Here is a 17,001-nt window from a genome sequence, read left to right as displayed (position 1 = left end):
CCAAGTATGGCTCTCCATCCTGAAGCAATCATGAGGTGAGGAAGGAAGAAGATAAAATTTTTTTTTAAATATTTTATTTATTTATTTGACAGACAGAGATCACAATTAGGCAGAGAGGCAGGCAGAGAGAGAGAGGAGGAAGCAGGCTCCCTGCTGAGCAGAGAGCCTAATGCGGGGCTTGATGCCAGGACCCTTGGACCATGACCTGAGCCGAAGGCAGAGGCTTTAACCCACTGAGCTACCCAGGCGCCCCAGAAGATAAAATTTTAAATCAATTTAGGTATTTCCTGGAATGGGACATTTCAATGACTGAAAGGGGACCTTGAAAAGTGTTTATTATTTTGTAACTATATCACCGAAGGACTTTGTATTTTCTGAGAATGTTGGGACAGATCATGGCCTCTTTTCCCTCATTTCCCTCAGCCCCAATCCCACCCCCCATGATGACTCAGGGCCAAGGGAAGACCCCAGCTCCGAATAAAGCCTACAGAGACAGTAAAAGAGTTGCATTTTGGTCACATCCCACATGCTATGCTTGCTTCGTATTGGAGGTTACACACGTATTCAATGCCTGCTGGGCATGCACCTGTGTTTGGCCATGTGTTCAATGGCACCTCCTCTCACCAGGTCCCCAAAGACAGAAGGTGGGGCTCATGCTTGGCCCCACTTTCTCGGTCTACATCCCACCCGTTCTCAAACCCCACTTCTACCTCTCGAGTCTCCTCATAGCCATCCTCACTCCCGTCTCTTCCCTTTTGCATCCCTGCCTTAACCTTACCTCAGGTTTTCACGTCCTCCGCAGTGGACTAGACAAGAGATTCCAAGAGGAAACAATCCCTGTTTCTGGATTAAAACAGTGACATCAAAAGTCTGGCTTGGAGCGAGCTGGGTGCGGGGGGTGGGGGGTGGTATCCTCTTATTAGCACACAATGGCTCTTGTCGTTATCCTGCTTAAAATCTTCCTAAAATTCTCTGTGGTTCTACCCCTGCTTCTGTCTCAACTAATTCTCCGCCACTTTACCTGCCCACATCCGACCCTGGTTGCACCCAACCAAGCCGTGGTGGCCCCGAAGCATGAACCTGTTTCGCGTCCCCTCATTCCTACCCTGTCCCTTCTCTGTGCCTGAAATATCTTCCTGCAGCTAGCCCCCTTCCCCTCCCTCCAGAAGGCTCTCTCTGCCTTGCATCTTCTGTATTTTTACTGCGTTCCGTGCACACCTTAAGCTCAACCCTCGACACTATTGTTGGTTTAATTACTTTTCTTCCATCCTTTTTCTCGCGAGCTCCTTATCTTATTAGTTTTGGAGTCCCTAGCTCCTAGCTGAATGTTCATCACGTGTTCACTTCATTGATCATTTAATTACAGAAGAATTGGTGACTTTTTTGCTTCTTAACCCCTAATACTCAATTCCCACTTGAGGATCTGGGGGAATAAAAGCAGCTTACTCTACCAACAAATGCATCAATAAGCTGAGCGCCTATTATGCGTCAAACACTTTTCTGGATACCAGAGGTAAGTTGGGAATAAGACAAAGTTCAGGGGCACCTGGCTGGTTCCGTCAGTAGAGCGGGCAACTCCGGATCTCAGGGTTGTGAGTTCAAGCCCCGTGTTGGGTATGGAGATCACTTAAAAATAAAAATATTTTTTTTTTTTTAAAAAGCCCACACACCAAGTTCAAAGCCTTAGTCAAAGGTGATGGACACAAACGGCAAAGATGCTTTCAGAAAGTGATGGTGTCACCAGGGTAGAGAGGATGATGGGAGAGTGACTGGAGTGACAGCATGTGGACCATTCGATCTAGGGTAGCCAGGTCCCGTGGAGAATTTGACATTTGAAAGATGGAAAGGGAAAAATGGGGATGATGAAAGGGTGCTTCAAGCCAAGGAATGAGCAGGTGCAAAGGCCATTAAGTGGCAAAGAGCTTGACAGATTTGCGAATGGAGGGCTGAGGGGTGGGGTCACAGAGAATAAGGAGAGTCATGGCAAGAGACCAGGTCACAGAAATGGGCAAGGGCTAGAGTGTGTAGGGAGAGGGTGAGTAAAGGATCAGCTGGTAAATATTTTAGGCTTTGCAGATCCTGATCTCTATTCCAATGGCTCAATAGTGCCGTCATAACAAGAAAGCAGCATACATGATCTATAAGCTAATGAATGTGACTGTGTTCCAATAAAGCTTTATTGGCAACAATAGGTGAGGACTGGAGTTGGTCTGTGGGCTATAGCTGCAACCCCCTGGGGGATCCTCTGGTAGAGATTTTTGGATTGTATTCTAAGTGAATAGGAAGGCATTGCAAGGTATTGAGCAGGAGGTGGGGTGGGGGTGGGGTCTTTGGTCAGATTTTTTTCCCTAAAGAGATTCCCTATAAAATGATTTACAACACAAGGGTTTATTCTTTTTTTTTCCCATTATAAACTCTATTTCAAATTTTCTTTTGAAAACTGAAGATTCAGTAGGTGGGAGCAGGTAGTGGTTTGGGGAGGAGTCAGTGGTAGTTGTCTGAGGCTATTTATTAGTTACAGGACCTTAGGTTAATTGTTTAATCTCTCTGAACCTCAGTTGCCTCCTTAATAAAAATGTAATAATAACGCCTGTCTCTATGGGTTATCAAGTGGATCAAATGAGATCATATATATATGAAACATCTGTCACGGTGCCTGGAAAAGTGAGGGGCCGATGATGTAAAACCCTTTTCCTCGTTTTCCTTCCATGGAGCCTGTATATATCACAGTCCAGTCAAGACGGAGATGAATGTAAAGCTTGGTAATTAAGTTCAAAACTCAGTTGTACAATTATGGAATAGGTGAGAAATATCTCACCATCACATAACTGGGTACTGTGGCTACCATAACAATGAATACAGTTTTAATTTAAATTAATAAAACTATGAATTGATTACAAAAATATCTGATTACTAAAAGGATGAATCAACTCATCTTCCGTACTAGTCAAACCCTACTTGGGGTCTTGGAATTAATTGGGGGCATGTTAGTAAGTTAAATACATTCACAGAAGAATGACAAAGTAGGGAAGAGTTGGGGACCAAGTCATGTGTAAAATGTACTGGAAAGGTTTAGCATGTGGTAAAATAACAAACAAACAAACAAACAAATCCTGAAAACTGTGTAACTAGTTGAAGAGCTATGTTTGAAAGAAAGACAAGTCTCCCACCATGTTGGTGTAGAGCCGGGTCACCGTGGACTGTTGGTAGAGACTGTAGAGATTAGACTTTTGCACAGTTAAAGCTCGCCTGGACAGGCACCTGGGTAGCTCAGTTGATTGGGCTGCTGACTCTTGATTTTGGCTCAGGTCATGATCTCAGGGTCATGGGATCAAGGCTTGCATCAGGTTCTGTGCTCAGTGGGAAGTCTGCTTGAGATTCTCTCTCTCCCTCTGCCCCTTCCCCCATGCTATCGCTCTCTCTCTCTCTTAAAGGAAGGAAGGAAGGAAGGAAGGAAGGAAGGAAGGTAGATCTCCAGGACAGGGAAAGTGAGTGCTCAATCAATGTAAGCATTCTAGAAGAGACTGAAGAGTGTTCAATGGCTGAGATATTGCATAAAAAATTTTTTCAGTGAGAACACAACCAGACTAAAACACCTCCCATTTCTGATTCCATAAACCTGTGGGGTCCATTGAGCAAGCCTCTAGAGATCAAGAGACCCTCTTATATTTCAGGGACTGGGTCCTTCCCCTGAGGCCTCTGGAAAAAAAGAGAATTAATTGTGTGATACACGAATGTGTGGTTCGTGGAGAGGTCGAGAGACTAAGAGTGTTATTGTAGGGGCCAGAAAGGAACGACTAAGGTAAAAACGGGAGGGGGGGATCACTTTTAGGTAAATTGGGTCAGAGTAAATTCACATGACTGAAAAATGGGTGGAGATTAGGAGAGAAAGAGGACGGAAAGTTTTCAAATTCATTGCCAGATCCATCAACCACCCAGTCCGTCTGCATCCAAGGCTAGACTGCCATCTTCTTTTGCCTGGATGGTGAGCCTCCCAACTGGCCCTAATTGGTTGTATTTTTTTCCATCACATGTGAACAAGAAAATACCCAAGTACGATTGGTTTCTGCATGCCTTGCTTTACTACTGTAAATTGTAAGCCCCCGGAGGGCAGGGACCTCATCTGTCCTTGTCCACTGCTGAGTCCTGTCCCACAGGAGATGTATTGCAAAGGTTTGTGGGGACAATGAGGAACAGAAGTCATCCTCAAGTGGCATATGATGACATGATATCATGGTAATTGGATTAAATTCAGTATAAAATTTTGAAATTTCCAGGGATGTGTCTAGCTGAAGTAATGTACATATTGCCTTGAATTTTGCCTGGTTGTTTGAAGTAGATCCGAACCTGACATTGCCAGCCCCACGTCGTATTTGGTCTGAAATAATTCTTCAGGTATACAGAGTCAAAGAGGTCTGGTCTGTGAATGACGGCAAAGGGATAACCCAGCAAACCTTTGTCGGCTCGAAGAGTCCACAGAACAAGCTAAGAAAATGCAGAAAAGAGGTGATGTCAGATAGGAAAAAAATAGAAATGAGTCAGAAGTCTGAAGTAAAGGAACGAGGAAGGACAGGTAATTAGCAGTCTTGCGTGGTTTACTTTGTTTAACCTGTACGATGCCCGTGAAACAATCTCATTTGAGACATGAAAATCACCTGCATCCCAGAGGGCTAAGATAACGGTTTAAGGTCTCGTGCTAGAGTGTAATGGCAGGGATTCCCAGCGATGTGCCCTCTGACTCTGACTCTGACCCTGAGTCTGCGTTGCCGTCCCATAAGCAGACCATGTCCCAGGCACGGGTGGGAATCGAAATAAAAGGATCTACCTTGTATGCACTGATGTCGTGGTTTGCCATCCAACAGTTCCAGTCTTGGGCAGACCCAGGTTTTGTGGGGTCAGGATCTTGTATAGTTCTGTGGCAGGGGGCACCCTTTTGGAAAAAAAGGATATATATTTTTATTTTTATAGATTTTATTTATTTATTTGAGAGAGAGAGAGAGGAAGAGAGCACAAGACGGGGGAGGGAGAAGCGGTCCCCCCGCTGAGCAGGGAGCCTGATGCAGGACTCGATCTCAGGACTCTGGGGTCATGATCTGAGCCAAAGGCAGATGCTTAACCAACTGAGCTACTCAGGCGCCCAATATATGTGTTTTTAAAATATTAGATTTAAGTACAGGGCCTTCCAAGGAGTCTGGGCAAGTGACCAGGCCAGAGGCTCTCACTTCATTGAGCATCTGCGGTGAATCTCTCTCTGCTATAATGCTAGTTCATCAATTAAGTTAATTTGCAAAGTGTCTCAGCAGGGCCTCAGAAAAGTTCAGTGTAGAAATCAGGGAAAAGAAAGGGTAGGCTCGAGTTCGGGGGGGAAATTCAAACACACAGCTCAAGATAACCCGTAAGCACTATTTCCACAATAGCCTGAAGGACGGATTCTAAGTGAGGTTTTTATTCCCTTATGTTTGTTCCCCTCCCCTTTTTTAAAGCCTTTTTTTGGAGATAGTTTTTTTTTTTTTTTAATCATAAAAAATTTATTTATTTATTTATTTTAAATAAACAGGTTTTATTTTGAATACAAATAAACAAAATAACCGTGGATTGAATTATGAGCTTTTTCGGTTCAGGAGGACTCTTTCCTAGGTTTTGAATAAACGTCTTGTTGTCAGGGTGATAAGCTCTGTGTTTCTAGATTTAGAATAAAAATTCCTCTAAAATATTTTGTAATCTGGTGGTGCTGGGCTTTGCCTCGATCTGGAGCACGCGGGTGGGTGGGACTCAGAGGAATTCTCTGGGCTCCATTGTCCCTTGTGCTTTCCTGTGTATCAGAACCAGCCTGTGAACACCCGTTTACTGTTTACCTCTTATGACGGTGCAGTAGGAGTCCTTTGTGGACCAGAAGATTCGGACGCAGTCCGTTGCCAGACTGCTTCTTGCTAAAAACCGCTCTACTAGCAAGGATGTTATAAGAGGAGAGATTATAAATGTTCTTAACAAAAGGGGAAACCAAGGCATAGGAAAGTAAGCCACTTGCCCTCCCTGATTAAACCCAAACGGAGCCTGGTGGCTCTGGAAGGTCTGTTGAAGGTCACACGCGGAGGAAAATAGCACATTTCTAGGAGAAGAGAAAACAATCTTGCAAACATTATGGATTTGGTAGGGGAAGCGGTGGTCGGGACTGGGTGGTACGTGTTGGGTTTAACAGATAAGGGGATTTGGGGAAATGAGCGTGGATATAAATTGGTGGACACCACAGATGCTTTAAAAAGGACTTTGAGAGTGTTGGCAGGGGGAGAAACAATAGAGATTTTATAAGAATGGAGGCTAGACTCTGAGCTTAAGCCAACAGGCACGGTGGCACAAGCCAGCAACAGAACCTGACATCTGGGGGTGGGGGTGGGCAGGGGGAGATGTGCGCAGCGCCCCGCAGATCCCAGGCCTTCAGTCGCTGTTGAAGGAATTTGCAAAGGAGACCGAGCACTAATGTTGTCTCGATTTGATAACTACCATTTTCCTGGTTGCCATGATCCTGGTGTGGGACCCAAGCCAGGAATCCAGAAAAGCCAAAACAGACAATGTGGCGTAATACCGGAGAGTCTGGATACCGGTGAGGACGGTCAGGGACAGGGGCCCTGAAGTCAAACCAGCCTGAGATGACAAGAGACTTGACTTCTTTAGAGACACTTCCCCAATCAGCCAGGGTGTCTGTGGGGGTTGGGGAGGGGGGTTGGCTCTGTGTGGGGGTGGGAGGGAAGGAGTGATTTCATCTGTTTAATGAAAAATGACCTGGACGTTTCTCTGATCCTGGAAACTCCCATGTCACCCAGGCCAAGAAAAACAGGATTAGGTCTTATTACTTCTACCACGGCTTTGCAACTTCTCAGAATGAGTTAACTGGGAGGGAAGAGCAAAATAAGGTAATCGCCTTCCATTGTCCCTGCAGATAGACCGGGGAGGCTCTGAATCACATATAATGGGTTAATAGAACAGGCTTCCCTCTGGTCCTCTTTGAAAACTTCTCTTTTGGCTTCTTCTGCCTTCTAAGTGGACACCCCTTGTTGGTATGTGACCATGAAAATATAGAAAGTTTGCTCAATTGAATTGAGACAGGCAATCTGTCTACTGACAAGCTACTGATTTCAGGTCTAATATTCTGCTGAGTTCCAGAGGGAAATAGCTTTTGCCCTGAAGCATGAGGCTGTTAATATCACAACAAACATTTTGCCCAAGAGGGGAACCACGGACAGGGAATGGTCTAGGTGACCTAATAGGGGGACGCTTTCCAAGACTTTTCCGTGTAGATTTTGGGGACGCAGTCTTTTCGTCACTGCCAATTTTGGGATAGTCAAAAGTGCAACATCAACCATGAGACCATCACAGTGATCGGTGTGTAACAATCTCTTTTGTGCCTCAATTCTTCCAATCATCCTTTGAAGGGGAGAATGGGGTGAGTAAGTCAGTCCACAGGGCCGCTTTCCTTTTAATGCAATGTATATTTATTGTAAACAATAATATACAAAAAAAAAAAAGAAAGAAAAAAGGAAAAGATGAGTTTCACAGAGGGAACAAAAGGTTTGGGGGAGGGAAACAAACAAAACACGAACACAAACCAAACCTTACCTAAGGACAAAATATGATTTAAATGCCAGGTTTCTTAAGTTACAGAAATATTTTTTTTTAAAGATCTGCTTTTATACAGAAATTGAAAGATGCCATATTATAAGAGTGCTTTAAGATTTTATTCTACTGATTTCTAAAACTGTTAATATATCTTTTTTTAAATTAAAAAAAAAAAAGTTTGCTGTCTTTTTTAAAAAGCAATCCTCGAACTCTCCAGCCACAGAAGGAATTAAGAATTCAGGTCTCTTGTTGGGCTTCTCCCCTCCAATCTTTCCTCCTTGTCTCCAAGAGAACATGCAGGGGACTATCCATGACACATGCCAGCCTTGTTTTGTGTCAACACACACACATACACACACACACACACACACACACACACAATTTAGGCAGCCCAAAGATCTGTGGCAGAAAAACACTGAAAAAGACTCAGTGATACACTACATTTGCAACCTCTCATTTATACAAAAAGAAAAACAAGTTTCCAGTTTGTTTTCAACAAAACAACAAAGAAAAAAAAAAAAAGGACAGACAAAAAGGCATGTATATTATACAAATCTAGGACAAGAAATCCAAAGAAACTTGCTTTTAATAATAATAAAAAAGATTAAAGAGATAAATAAAAAAAAAACTGGTTACAGTTAAGAACATAATTTAACAGATGACCATACCCTTTGAGGAAGGCTCCAACAACCTATTTTAAAGAAGGTAAAATTTCAAAAAATTTTTTAAAAAGAGAAAGATTTTTTTTTTTTAAACGAAAACCTCTCCTTACAAAATAAATAATTTTAGCACGTGGAATGTCTTGAAGGTTCACTGCTGGTGTTGGGAGAGGCACAGGTGAAGGCATAAGGGAGAAGGCTCTAGCATCTGTGTCCCACATGGGGCTCGCGCAGGCAACCAGGGGGCAGTGTGCTGGGGCACTTACTGGCTGCTGAAACATTCCCAGAACAGACTTCATCTCCTTTGCTTGGTTTTCACTTCTTTAAGATTGCAGCAAACAAGCAAATGCGGAAGGAAATGCACTAACAGAGAGTACAAGTATTTTCCAGCAGCACGGTTTTAAGGCTCAAGGTATTTTCTCTTGTTTAAAAAATATATATATGATAAAGCTTACCAAATGCTTCTCTAGACTATGGTTTACTTCCCTATTTGCAAAATAAGGCCTTTATTTTTCTTTCTAAGGCAGCTCCTCCTTGAATCAGAAAGCCTGAGGAATTAAGCAAAGCTAACCCCCCAAACTGATCACATAACACAAATTCGTGTTTTTTTTATGTTAATACAACAACACACACACTTTTTTTTTGTTTTTTGTTTTTTGTTTTTTTGTTTTTTTTTTTGTAAGAGAAAGCTCATCTGTACAAAAATATTCTGGTTGCAGGAAAAGCTAGCGCACACTGTTCAACTAAGTAGTTTAGCTGTTGGAAAAATAAGAGCATTTAATTTCTTTATCTAAAAATATGTATAAATCCCCTCAAAATGGTAATGAATCATACACAGTACATACTAAAAATATTTAAAATAGAGAATATTCCTCACAGAGGACTTTTTTCTTTAATTACTGCTAAAAAATAATTACAAAGTCCAAACAGGCAGAGAGACTGAGCAAACTGGTGATACGACTATTCTCCATGACCCTCCATGCTTGCTTCCAAGACCGTTTTCAAGTTCGGGTCCTCCGGGATTCCGCCGGGTCCATCGGGCCACGAGGGTGGCCTGGCCACTTGCTTTGCAACAAGGTGGGAACGCGTTCGGATAGCTGATGTTTCCGTCTGGGAATCTGGGTACGAGTTGCCTTTAGCTTAAATGTCTTTAAAGAATAGGGGGAAAAAAAATTGTCCCAAGGAAATTGTGGCGGGTTCTTGCTAGCTTCGGTGCTCTTTTCCTAAAGGATCATCACACGCGGCCTCCTCAAGGTCTGGTGAGCTGTGTGTAGACCGGCTGTTCCCAGTGCTGGGGGCTGTGGGTCTGCGGGATGGAGGGGACCCCCGAGGTGTCGGCGATGGGGGTGTACATGGGCCGCTGCGCGGGGTTCATGTAGGTGAAGGTCGAGTAGAGGCCGGAGCCCTGGCCCGCCGCGTGGCTGTAGTAGGAGCCGGAGTTCTGGTGGTCTGTGTAGTCGTACTGCGAGCGGGTGATGGGCGGGTAGGAGGGGCTGTAGTGCGGGAGGTTGAAGGGGCTGTAGGCGATCTGCTGCGGCGAGTGCTGCTGCTGCTCGCTGTAGTGGCTGGGACTCAGCTGCTCCGTCTTGATGTGCGTTCGCTGCGACTGGCCCGGCTCGCTGCTCAGCGGGGTCAGCGTGTGCGCCGGCTGCGGCGGCGGGGGCGCCGGCTGCGGGGGCGGGGGCGCCGGCTGCGGGGGCGCGGGCGGGGCCTGCGGGGCCTGCGGGGGCTGCTGCGGCGGGGGCGGCGGCGGCGGCGGCGGCGCCTGCTGCTTGGACATCCACACGTGGCCCGCGCCCGCCGGGGTCGCCGCCGTGCTGCTGATGCCGTAGCTGCCCGTGTAGGTGACCTGGCCGTGCGTGGCCGGCACCCCCGGGTGGCCATTGGGCGGCAGGTACTGGTCGAACTCGTTGACGTCGAAGGTCTCGATGTTGGAGATGACGTCGCTGCTCAGCTCTCCGATGTCCACGTCGCGGAAGTCGATGGGGGGCTGTCGGCCCCCCTCTGGCAGGGGGCGCCCCTCGCGCTTCAGGTCAGCCTTGCCCGGCTGCACGTCGGTTTTGGGGGTGGTGGGCGGCGTCGGCGGGCCCTGGGATTGCCCTGCGGGCGATCAAAGAGAAGAAGCCCAGTCGAGTCAACAGGGGCCCGTGCAAGGGCTCTAATCTTAGGACCCCTCCTTGGATCCTCCCTCCGAGCTGAAGTGTCAGAAGGACCCGCAACCGCGCGGGAGGCGCGCAGCACCCGAGATAAGTCGCCAAATGATTAACCCGCCAGTACACATTCGGCGATCTCCTTTTATGGGGGGCAGGGAGGGTCTGAGGCCCGGAGGGTCGGGAGTACCGGATTGCTACTTGTGGAAGAACCCGGTGTGTGCTTTTGGGGTGGTGGAGCGAGAGGAGGAGGAAGAAGTCCTGTAAAGCTGTAAAGGTATTTTACCTCGCAATAAAAATTAATCTGCCAGGATGTAGAGACTGAGGGGTGTGTGTGTAGGGACTTCACGGGGGCCCTAGGCTGATAGGGGGGTAGGATTAGGCGCTAGGGGTAGTTCTTCCCTCCCCCGGGAGCATAAAGTCCCTAAGCAGAGCCTACTCGGTGGAGACCTGGGGGTGTGCAGTGGGGCCCATGGGAGGCCCAGTCTGGCAGGGCCTGTTGGGGGGGCGGGGACTCACCGGAGTGCTCCCCGGGGGAGTGCACCTCGCTCATGCCGGAGGAGGAGTGGGGCGAGTCCGCCTGTAGCGCCTTGAAGATGGCGTTGGGGGAGATGTGCGTCTGCTCCGTGGCCTCCTCGGCCTCCGCCTGGCCGTTCTTCACCGACTTCCTCCGCCGCGGCTGGTACTTGTAATCCGGGTGGTCCTTCTTGTGCTGCACACGCAGCCGCTCCGCCTCCTCCACGAAGGGCCGCTTCTCGCTCTCGTTCAGCAGTCTGGGGGCGGGGGAGGGGGCGCAGGGAGAAACAGAGGGGGTTCTGTGAGACCCGCCGAGCTGTCAGGTCGGCGGGAGGGGGCGGTGACCCCGACCGCTCGGCTTCTGCGCACACAACCCCTTCCTCCCTCCTCCCTGCTCTCCAGCCCCTGCCGCAGCTCCTAACTTTTAAGTTAAAAAGGAAAGAAAGAAGAAAGAAAAAGCAAGAAAAGAAATAAAGAGAAGAAAAGGAGAAGGAAAAAAAAAGGAAAAATAAATCTCGGTTCTTTGAGTCGGACCTGAGCCGTCATTCCCCGCCCCGCCCTCGCTCCTTCTATTTTGGAAAACGCTGGAGATGAAAATAGCTCTCCGCTGCTCGGGATCTAAGTGCTTCTGCTACTGTAGTTAAAACGCCCCCCGCCCCCAACATCCTTAAAAGCTTTCCAAAAATCACTTAATCGTCAAGGAGCTCCTCCTGCCCCCCCCCCCACCCCCGCCGCGTCCACCTATTTCCAGCAGTAGCCCCCCCCCCCCATTCCTGCTTGGAGTCTCCTCTGGCCTTGAAGTCCCCCCCGCCATCCCATCTCCCTGGTTTGTAGGGCTACACGAGAGAGCGCAGTTGGAGCGAAAGAGGGGCAAACTTCACTTCTCACCCAACCCCCAACTTGGGATCGAACTTCACAGCGACGGGAGATAGGGCTGGCAGCCCCCTCCCACCGTGTCTCCCACAGTCTTCTCCCACCCTCTGGCTCTCTCTGTCCCCTTCCCCTCCGCACCCCCCGCCTCCCTCCCTTCCCCCCCCCTGAGAGCAATCCAAGAACTTTGTCAAACTCTGAGCCAAGTTACACTTCGTCCTCCCCCCGCCCCCAACCTGCCCTCCCCCAGCCCCCCGCCGCCGCAACCCGCGGGCTCCGGGACCGGCAACTCCCTCCTGCTGGGAGGCGGGGCGCGATAGTGTCCCGGCCAGCACCCCCCCCATCCGCTGCCGCGGAGCCCACCCTGTCGCGCGGGCCCTACCTCCAGAGCTTGCCCAGCGTCTTGCTGAGCTCGGCGTTGTGCAGGTGCGGGTACTGGTCGGCGAGCTTCCTGCGCGCCGCCTGCGCCCACACCATGAAGGCGTTCATGGGCCGCTTGACGTGCGGCTTGTTCTTGCTGGAGCCGTTGACGCGCACCGGCATGGGCACCAGCGTCCAGTCGTAGCCCTTGAGCACCTGGCTGACCGCCTCGCGGATGCACACGGGGAACTTGTCCTCCTCGCTCTCCTTCTTCAGGTCCGGCTCGCCCTTAGGGAACGTGTTCTCCTGGGGCCGCGTGTTCTCGGTGTCCGAGCCGGAGCCCGAAGGGCAGGGCGAGCCCGCCGAGTCCTCGGACATGGTGGGGCTGGGGGCGCCGGACAGGCCCTTCTCCTGCTCGTCGGTCATCTTCATGAAGGGGTCCAGGAGATTCATACGCGGGCCCGGGGCAGGGGGCGGGTGGCCGGGAAAGGCGAGAAGCCGCGGCGGCTCGGGGACTCGAGGCGCGGGCTCCTCTCCCCTCGGCTGCCCGGACGCGGAGCGAGCGGCTCCCGGGGAGGCTGGCGCGTCACCCGGCTGCGGCAGCGAGCGCTTGGGAAGGCGCGCGGTGGCCAGCCCGCAGCTGCCCGCTCCAAGTGGGGTAAGGCGAATTGGAGAGGAGGAGGAGGAGGGGAAGAAAGAGAGCAAAAGCGGGGCGCTTGCACCCCTTCTCTTCTCCTCCTGCAAAGAAAAGTTCCTGGAGTGAAACTGGCAAGTCGCGGCGCCACTGAAGTTTCCAGTGAGTTTCAAGCTCCGCTCTCAGCTCCTCGACTCCCAGCCCCGGGGCTCTTTAATAACTACTGCTCCTCACCTTAGAGACGGCCAGCCAATCAGAGCGCGGCATTTCAGGGGTTGGCAGGCAGCTGATTGGACTGGACTTTTCGGGGAGGAGGATTGTGGCACTGGGCTTGAGTGACGAGAGGGGAGGGGAGGAGCGGGGAGGGGAGCGCTGCCTCTGGTCTGGCGCGGGGGGGGGGGGGGCGGGTGTGCAGCGGGGAAGGCGGGGGACCCGGGACGTCCAAGTGTGTAAGTTTGCCGTACTCTCGTCATGTCAGAAGTTTGGTGCCGTCTCCGCACGAATTTTGCGTGCGTGTGAGTGTTTGTGTGTGTGTGCGTGCGCGCGCTCGCGTGTGTCTAGACTAGGATCTTCCCCAAGCATTTCTTTTCACTGCTTTCTGCGCGGTCCCGGAGACTTAGCTGGAGTTTGGAGCGTTCGAAAAGCAGTCGCTCTTTACCGCGTAGCCCAGTTTATGCTCCCCCGGAGCCTGCCTCCTCCGAAAGTGCTTAGAAATGGTCTTTTGAAGCAAAGGTTTTGGTGACTCAACGTCCGCTGTTCCTCTGTAATAATCCATATAAATAGATTAACACGCTCTGGTTCGCTGGGGCTGGTGCGGCTGGTCGGGGTTCTGCTGCGCTCTTGCAAGGGGAATCAATGAAGACCAAAGATAAGTCCCCGCGGAGGCTGGCGGCGGCGACGCGGTAGTCCCGCGCTTGCGGGAGCCGCCCCGCGCCACGGCGACCTTGAACTCTGAAAAGTCCTTCTCCAGCCCCCGGAGCCCCCAGCCCGCGGCCCTGCTCAGTGACAGGCAATTGCTTTGACGTTCTGCTTTTCACCTCCTGGCCGAATCCAAACGTCAGGAGGGTAGCCACTGGAAAGGGCTTGCAAACTGCTCTGGCTTGGCGAGATCGAACTTTGCGAATGTGGCCGTCCAGGGCCGGGAGGCTGAGGCCGGTCACTTGGTTTGTAAAAGGCCAGACACATGGGCACCACCGCAGACAAAACACTCCACTTTGGCGGAGTCGTGCAGCTCGCCTGTTTCGCCCTCCTTTACAAAACACCTGGAGGGGTGACGCTCGCGTCTCCCGACTGCAGTCGGGTCCTTCTCTGACTGGCAGACAGCTAGGAGTTCCATGGGAGGGATTGGGGGTGTCTCTGATGTATCTCGAGTGTGATTTGAGCGCAACCTTTGTGTTTGCACCAACTGCCTTTAGTGCCCGGTTAGGATTCAGTTCTGGAAGAGAAGAAAAACCCTAGGCTTCTGCGGGTTACCTGTCTTCAGAATCACAAATAAAAGCACGACTGTGGAACTCTCCTAATTTTAAACTTCCCCCTTTCTGGCTCTCCCAGATGTCCGCTTCGAATTAAATGATTATTGTGGTGAATCCTCCCGCATCATAGCAAAGACTTGTTCATTTCTAATTTGCACATTGTGGACACTATTGCAAGATTTAAAAGAATGTTTTCCTGGAAAAAAATTTTTTTTTTCTAAATCTCGTTTTCTCTTATTTTCTTCCAAAGAAGTCGACCTTTCTTTTAGGAAACGGAGCTCTTCAGAAGGTAGTTAAGTTGCAACTACAGTTAAATACTATTTACTTGTTAAACGGGTGTAACTCACTCAGAGTGGATGTCTATAGTACCTTATAGGTTGTTTACAAGTTATCGAGACCTGCGCCACGTACTCATGGCTCCGCGAATACGCTGGGAAAGTACAAGAACAACTTCATCCTTTCTTGGGAGAAAAGAGTCCCGCGTAGTATCAACTGATTTCTGTGTCGTGGGGAGGGGACATTTGTGAGTATAACTGATTCCTAGGCACCTGACCCAGGAGCACACTCAGAAACTAGAACTTCGGGCAGAAATTTTAGCCAAGACGAATGTGTTCAGTTGCATTTTATTGTAATTCTTGTGTTTACGGACTTAAAGGCACTGAAGACCGGGACTCTAAGATACTTTCGAATATTTCTCTAAATATTTGTCAAGATAAATACATACACATAAATATATATTTAATGCAATTACGTTATAGGAGATACGTAATCTATAGAATTTTAAATCATGAATTTACAACGTTTTGAACATTTTCTGTTCGTTTGATGCAAACACTTGGTATTCCTGTATCTTCTCGAACACTGATAAACAATCAGTTGACTTTTTAAATGACGCAATTTTCAGCTGCATCCAGAGGGGGCGCCAAAAGCCCAGAAACTGTTTCACTCGCAGAAACTGCCGGAAAGCTTGAGTGATGGTGGGGGATGGTGGTGGTGTGCTCCACTCCATCAGGACTGCTTTGCCGCTGAGATTTATCTCTGCAGAAATTCCTACTCGATATTTCTTCCCGTTTGGATTCACCTCTGGGCAGCCCAGTGAGAGGAACTGGGAGGCGTGTGTCTTATAGGGGACCTGGCAAGAAAAGAGAGCTCAAGGTGCCTGACGTTTCTAGTCTGCACGGGACGGGGAGGCCGGGTCCAGGAAAAGGACCCCTGCCTCCCAGAGAGCAGACATGGTCCTCTGCTCCTGCCAGGACCACGCCAAGTCTGACTCGTGGACACCGCTCATTAGTCCCTGTATCTCTGCAGGGGGCTCTGGTGCCAACTCCCCCACTCCCTACTCAGGGGTTCGGTTCGGTTCGGTTCGGTGTGAGCTTCTTGGGTCACCTCTGACCTCTCTTCCCTGCCCCAGGAAGACGCTTGCGGCCCCACCACCCGAGGACCCGTGTCAGAGAGAGCCAGAGGGAAAGGAACCCATTCTTGGGGTTCAGGTTCCAGATCGGGAAACTGAGGCTGTTGACTCTGTACCAGCCAGAACATTCTGCCAAGAGCCCAACGCGTTGGGCTCCTCATGCTGGTGGGGATACGGAAGGGAATGGACGCAGGTCCAGAAAAAGGGCAGGCAGCGGAAGGCACTTCCCCAGTCTGCGACGTGCATACCGGTCCCCGCTCTAAGCAAGCGCCCCGAGGTCTGCCTTGGGGAGCGGAGACTTGGAGGTGCGAGCAGATCCCAAGGCGGACCTCGCGAAACCGAGGTCTGGGATCACCGCCTTCCTCCTCACCCCTCCCTGCCTTCAGCGACTAGGGCCGGCGCCGGGTTCAATTTCCCTCGTTTGGGCCGCCAAGCTCCCTCCGCGTCTACGCGGGCGCGGAGTCCAGAGCCCGGAGATGTTGGCTTACAGTGAGTTTCGTGGGCCATCTCCGGATGGCGGTGTGAACACATCGCACAGGGGAGTTTCCATCTCCGGATGGCAGTGGACGGCGTGGGCGAATGGGGTCCCCTCCGCCTGGGGGAATTGGGAATCATAATTCCTGCTCCAAAATTTCTTAGCAAAAGTGGGGAGCGCGTCTAAATCCGTGTTCAGCAGGGGTGTGTGTCCCTGAAAAATTCGGTTGGGTTGAGCAGCAACGTCTCCTGCAGATCTCGTCCCCGGGCAATGTCCTCTGTAGAGGTGCTTAGGGGGACTCGGTTTCTCTTCTGTCAATTCCCTAGCGCTCGGTTCCCTTGCAAGACCCCAATCCCTGGGGGTGGGGTGGGGATGGGGTGGGGGTGCGGTGGGGGTAGTGGGGAACCTGTGGTTCCCGAGTTCTGCGCTCCCAGCGGCTCCTCGGTAATTAGTACTTTTCACCCGGGGGGAGCGCATTTGCCGGTCGCTCTCCAGGCCGGACACCGGTTCTCTGGGGAGAGAGAGGGCGGGTAAGCCCTCGTCTCAGGACGGAGCATGGGACCGAGAGCAGCAGCACAAGGAAAGGTCCAGGTAGCTTCGCAGGTGCGCAGTAAATATCTGCGGACCGCCAAGTAAATGCGATCTTTGGACATTTTGCCCCAGTGGGCGTGGGACCCGTCGCAGGCCTCCAGGGCTCCCAGCAACAGGTCCATAAACGCACGCGACTGTATAGTCCTCTCCCCAGACCCGCGCCCTACTTGGGGAGATTACCAGACATGGGTCGCCTAAGACCGTAGAGTCCCAGCGCCCCCTGAAACTGTAGGCCAAAAAGGGCTTTCT

At 50.3% G+C, this 17,001-nt stretch overlaps 1 protein-coding gene across 1 annotated transcript; it reads right to left on the bottom strand.

The window, feature by feature from the left end:
* Window positions 1-8,941: 8,941 nt before the first annotated feature.
* Window positions 8,942-13,007, bottom strand: SOX9 (SRY-box transcription factor 9). The gene is made up of 3 exons (XM_032321316.1): window positions 12,192-13,007; window positions 10,943-11,196; window positions 8,942-10,373 (listed from the first exon to the last, which is right to left on the bottom strand). The coding sequence occupies exons 1-3, from the start codon at window positions 12,620-12,622 to the stop codon at window positions 9,523-9,525; spliced, it is 1,536 nt and encodes a 511-aa protein (XP_032177207.1). The 5' UTR covers window positions 12,623-13,007; the 3' UTR covers window positions 8,942-9,522.
* Between the last annotated feature and the right edge of the window lie 3,994 nt (window positions 13,008-17,001).

The sequence above is a fragment of the Mustela erminea genome, chromosome 18 (assembly GCF_009829155.1).
Source record: "Mustela erminea isolate mMusErm1 chromosome 18, mMusErm1.Pri, whole genome shotgun sequence".
Taxonomy (NCBI): Eukaryota; Metazoa; Chordata; class Mammalia; order Carnivora; family Mustelidae; genus Mustela; species Mustela erminea.
The sequence above is the reverse complement of the archived record's forward strand: the minus strand, read 5'-3'. Positions and strand labels throughout refer to the sequence as shown.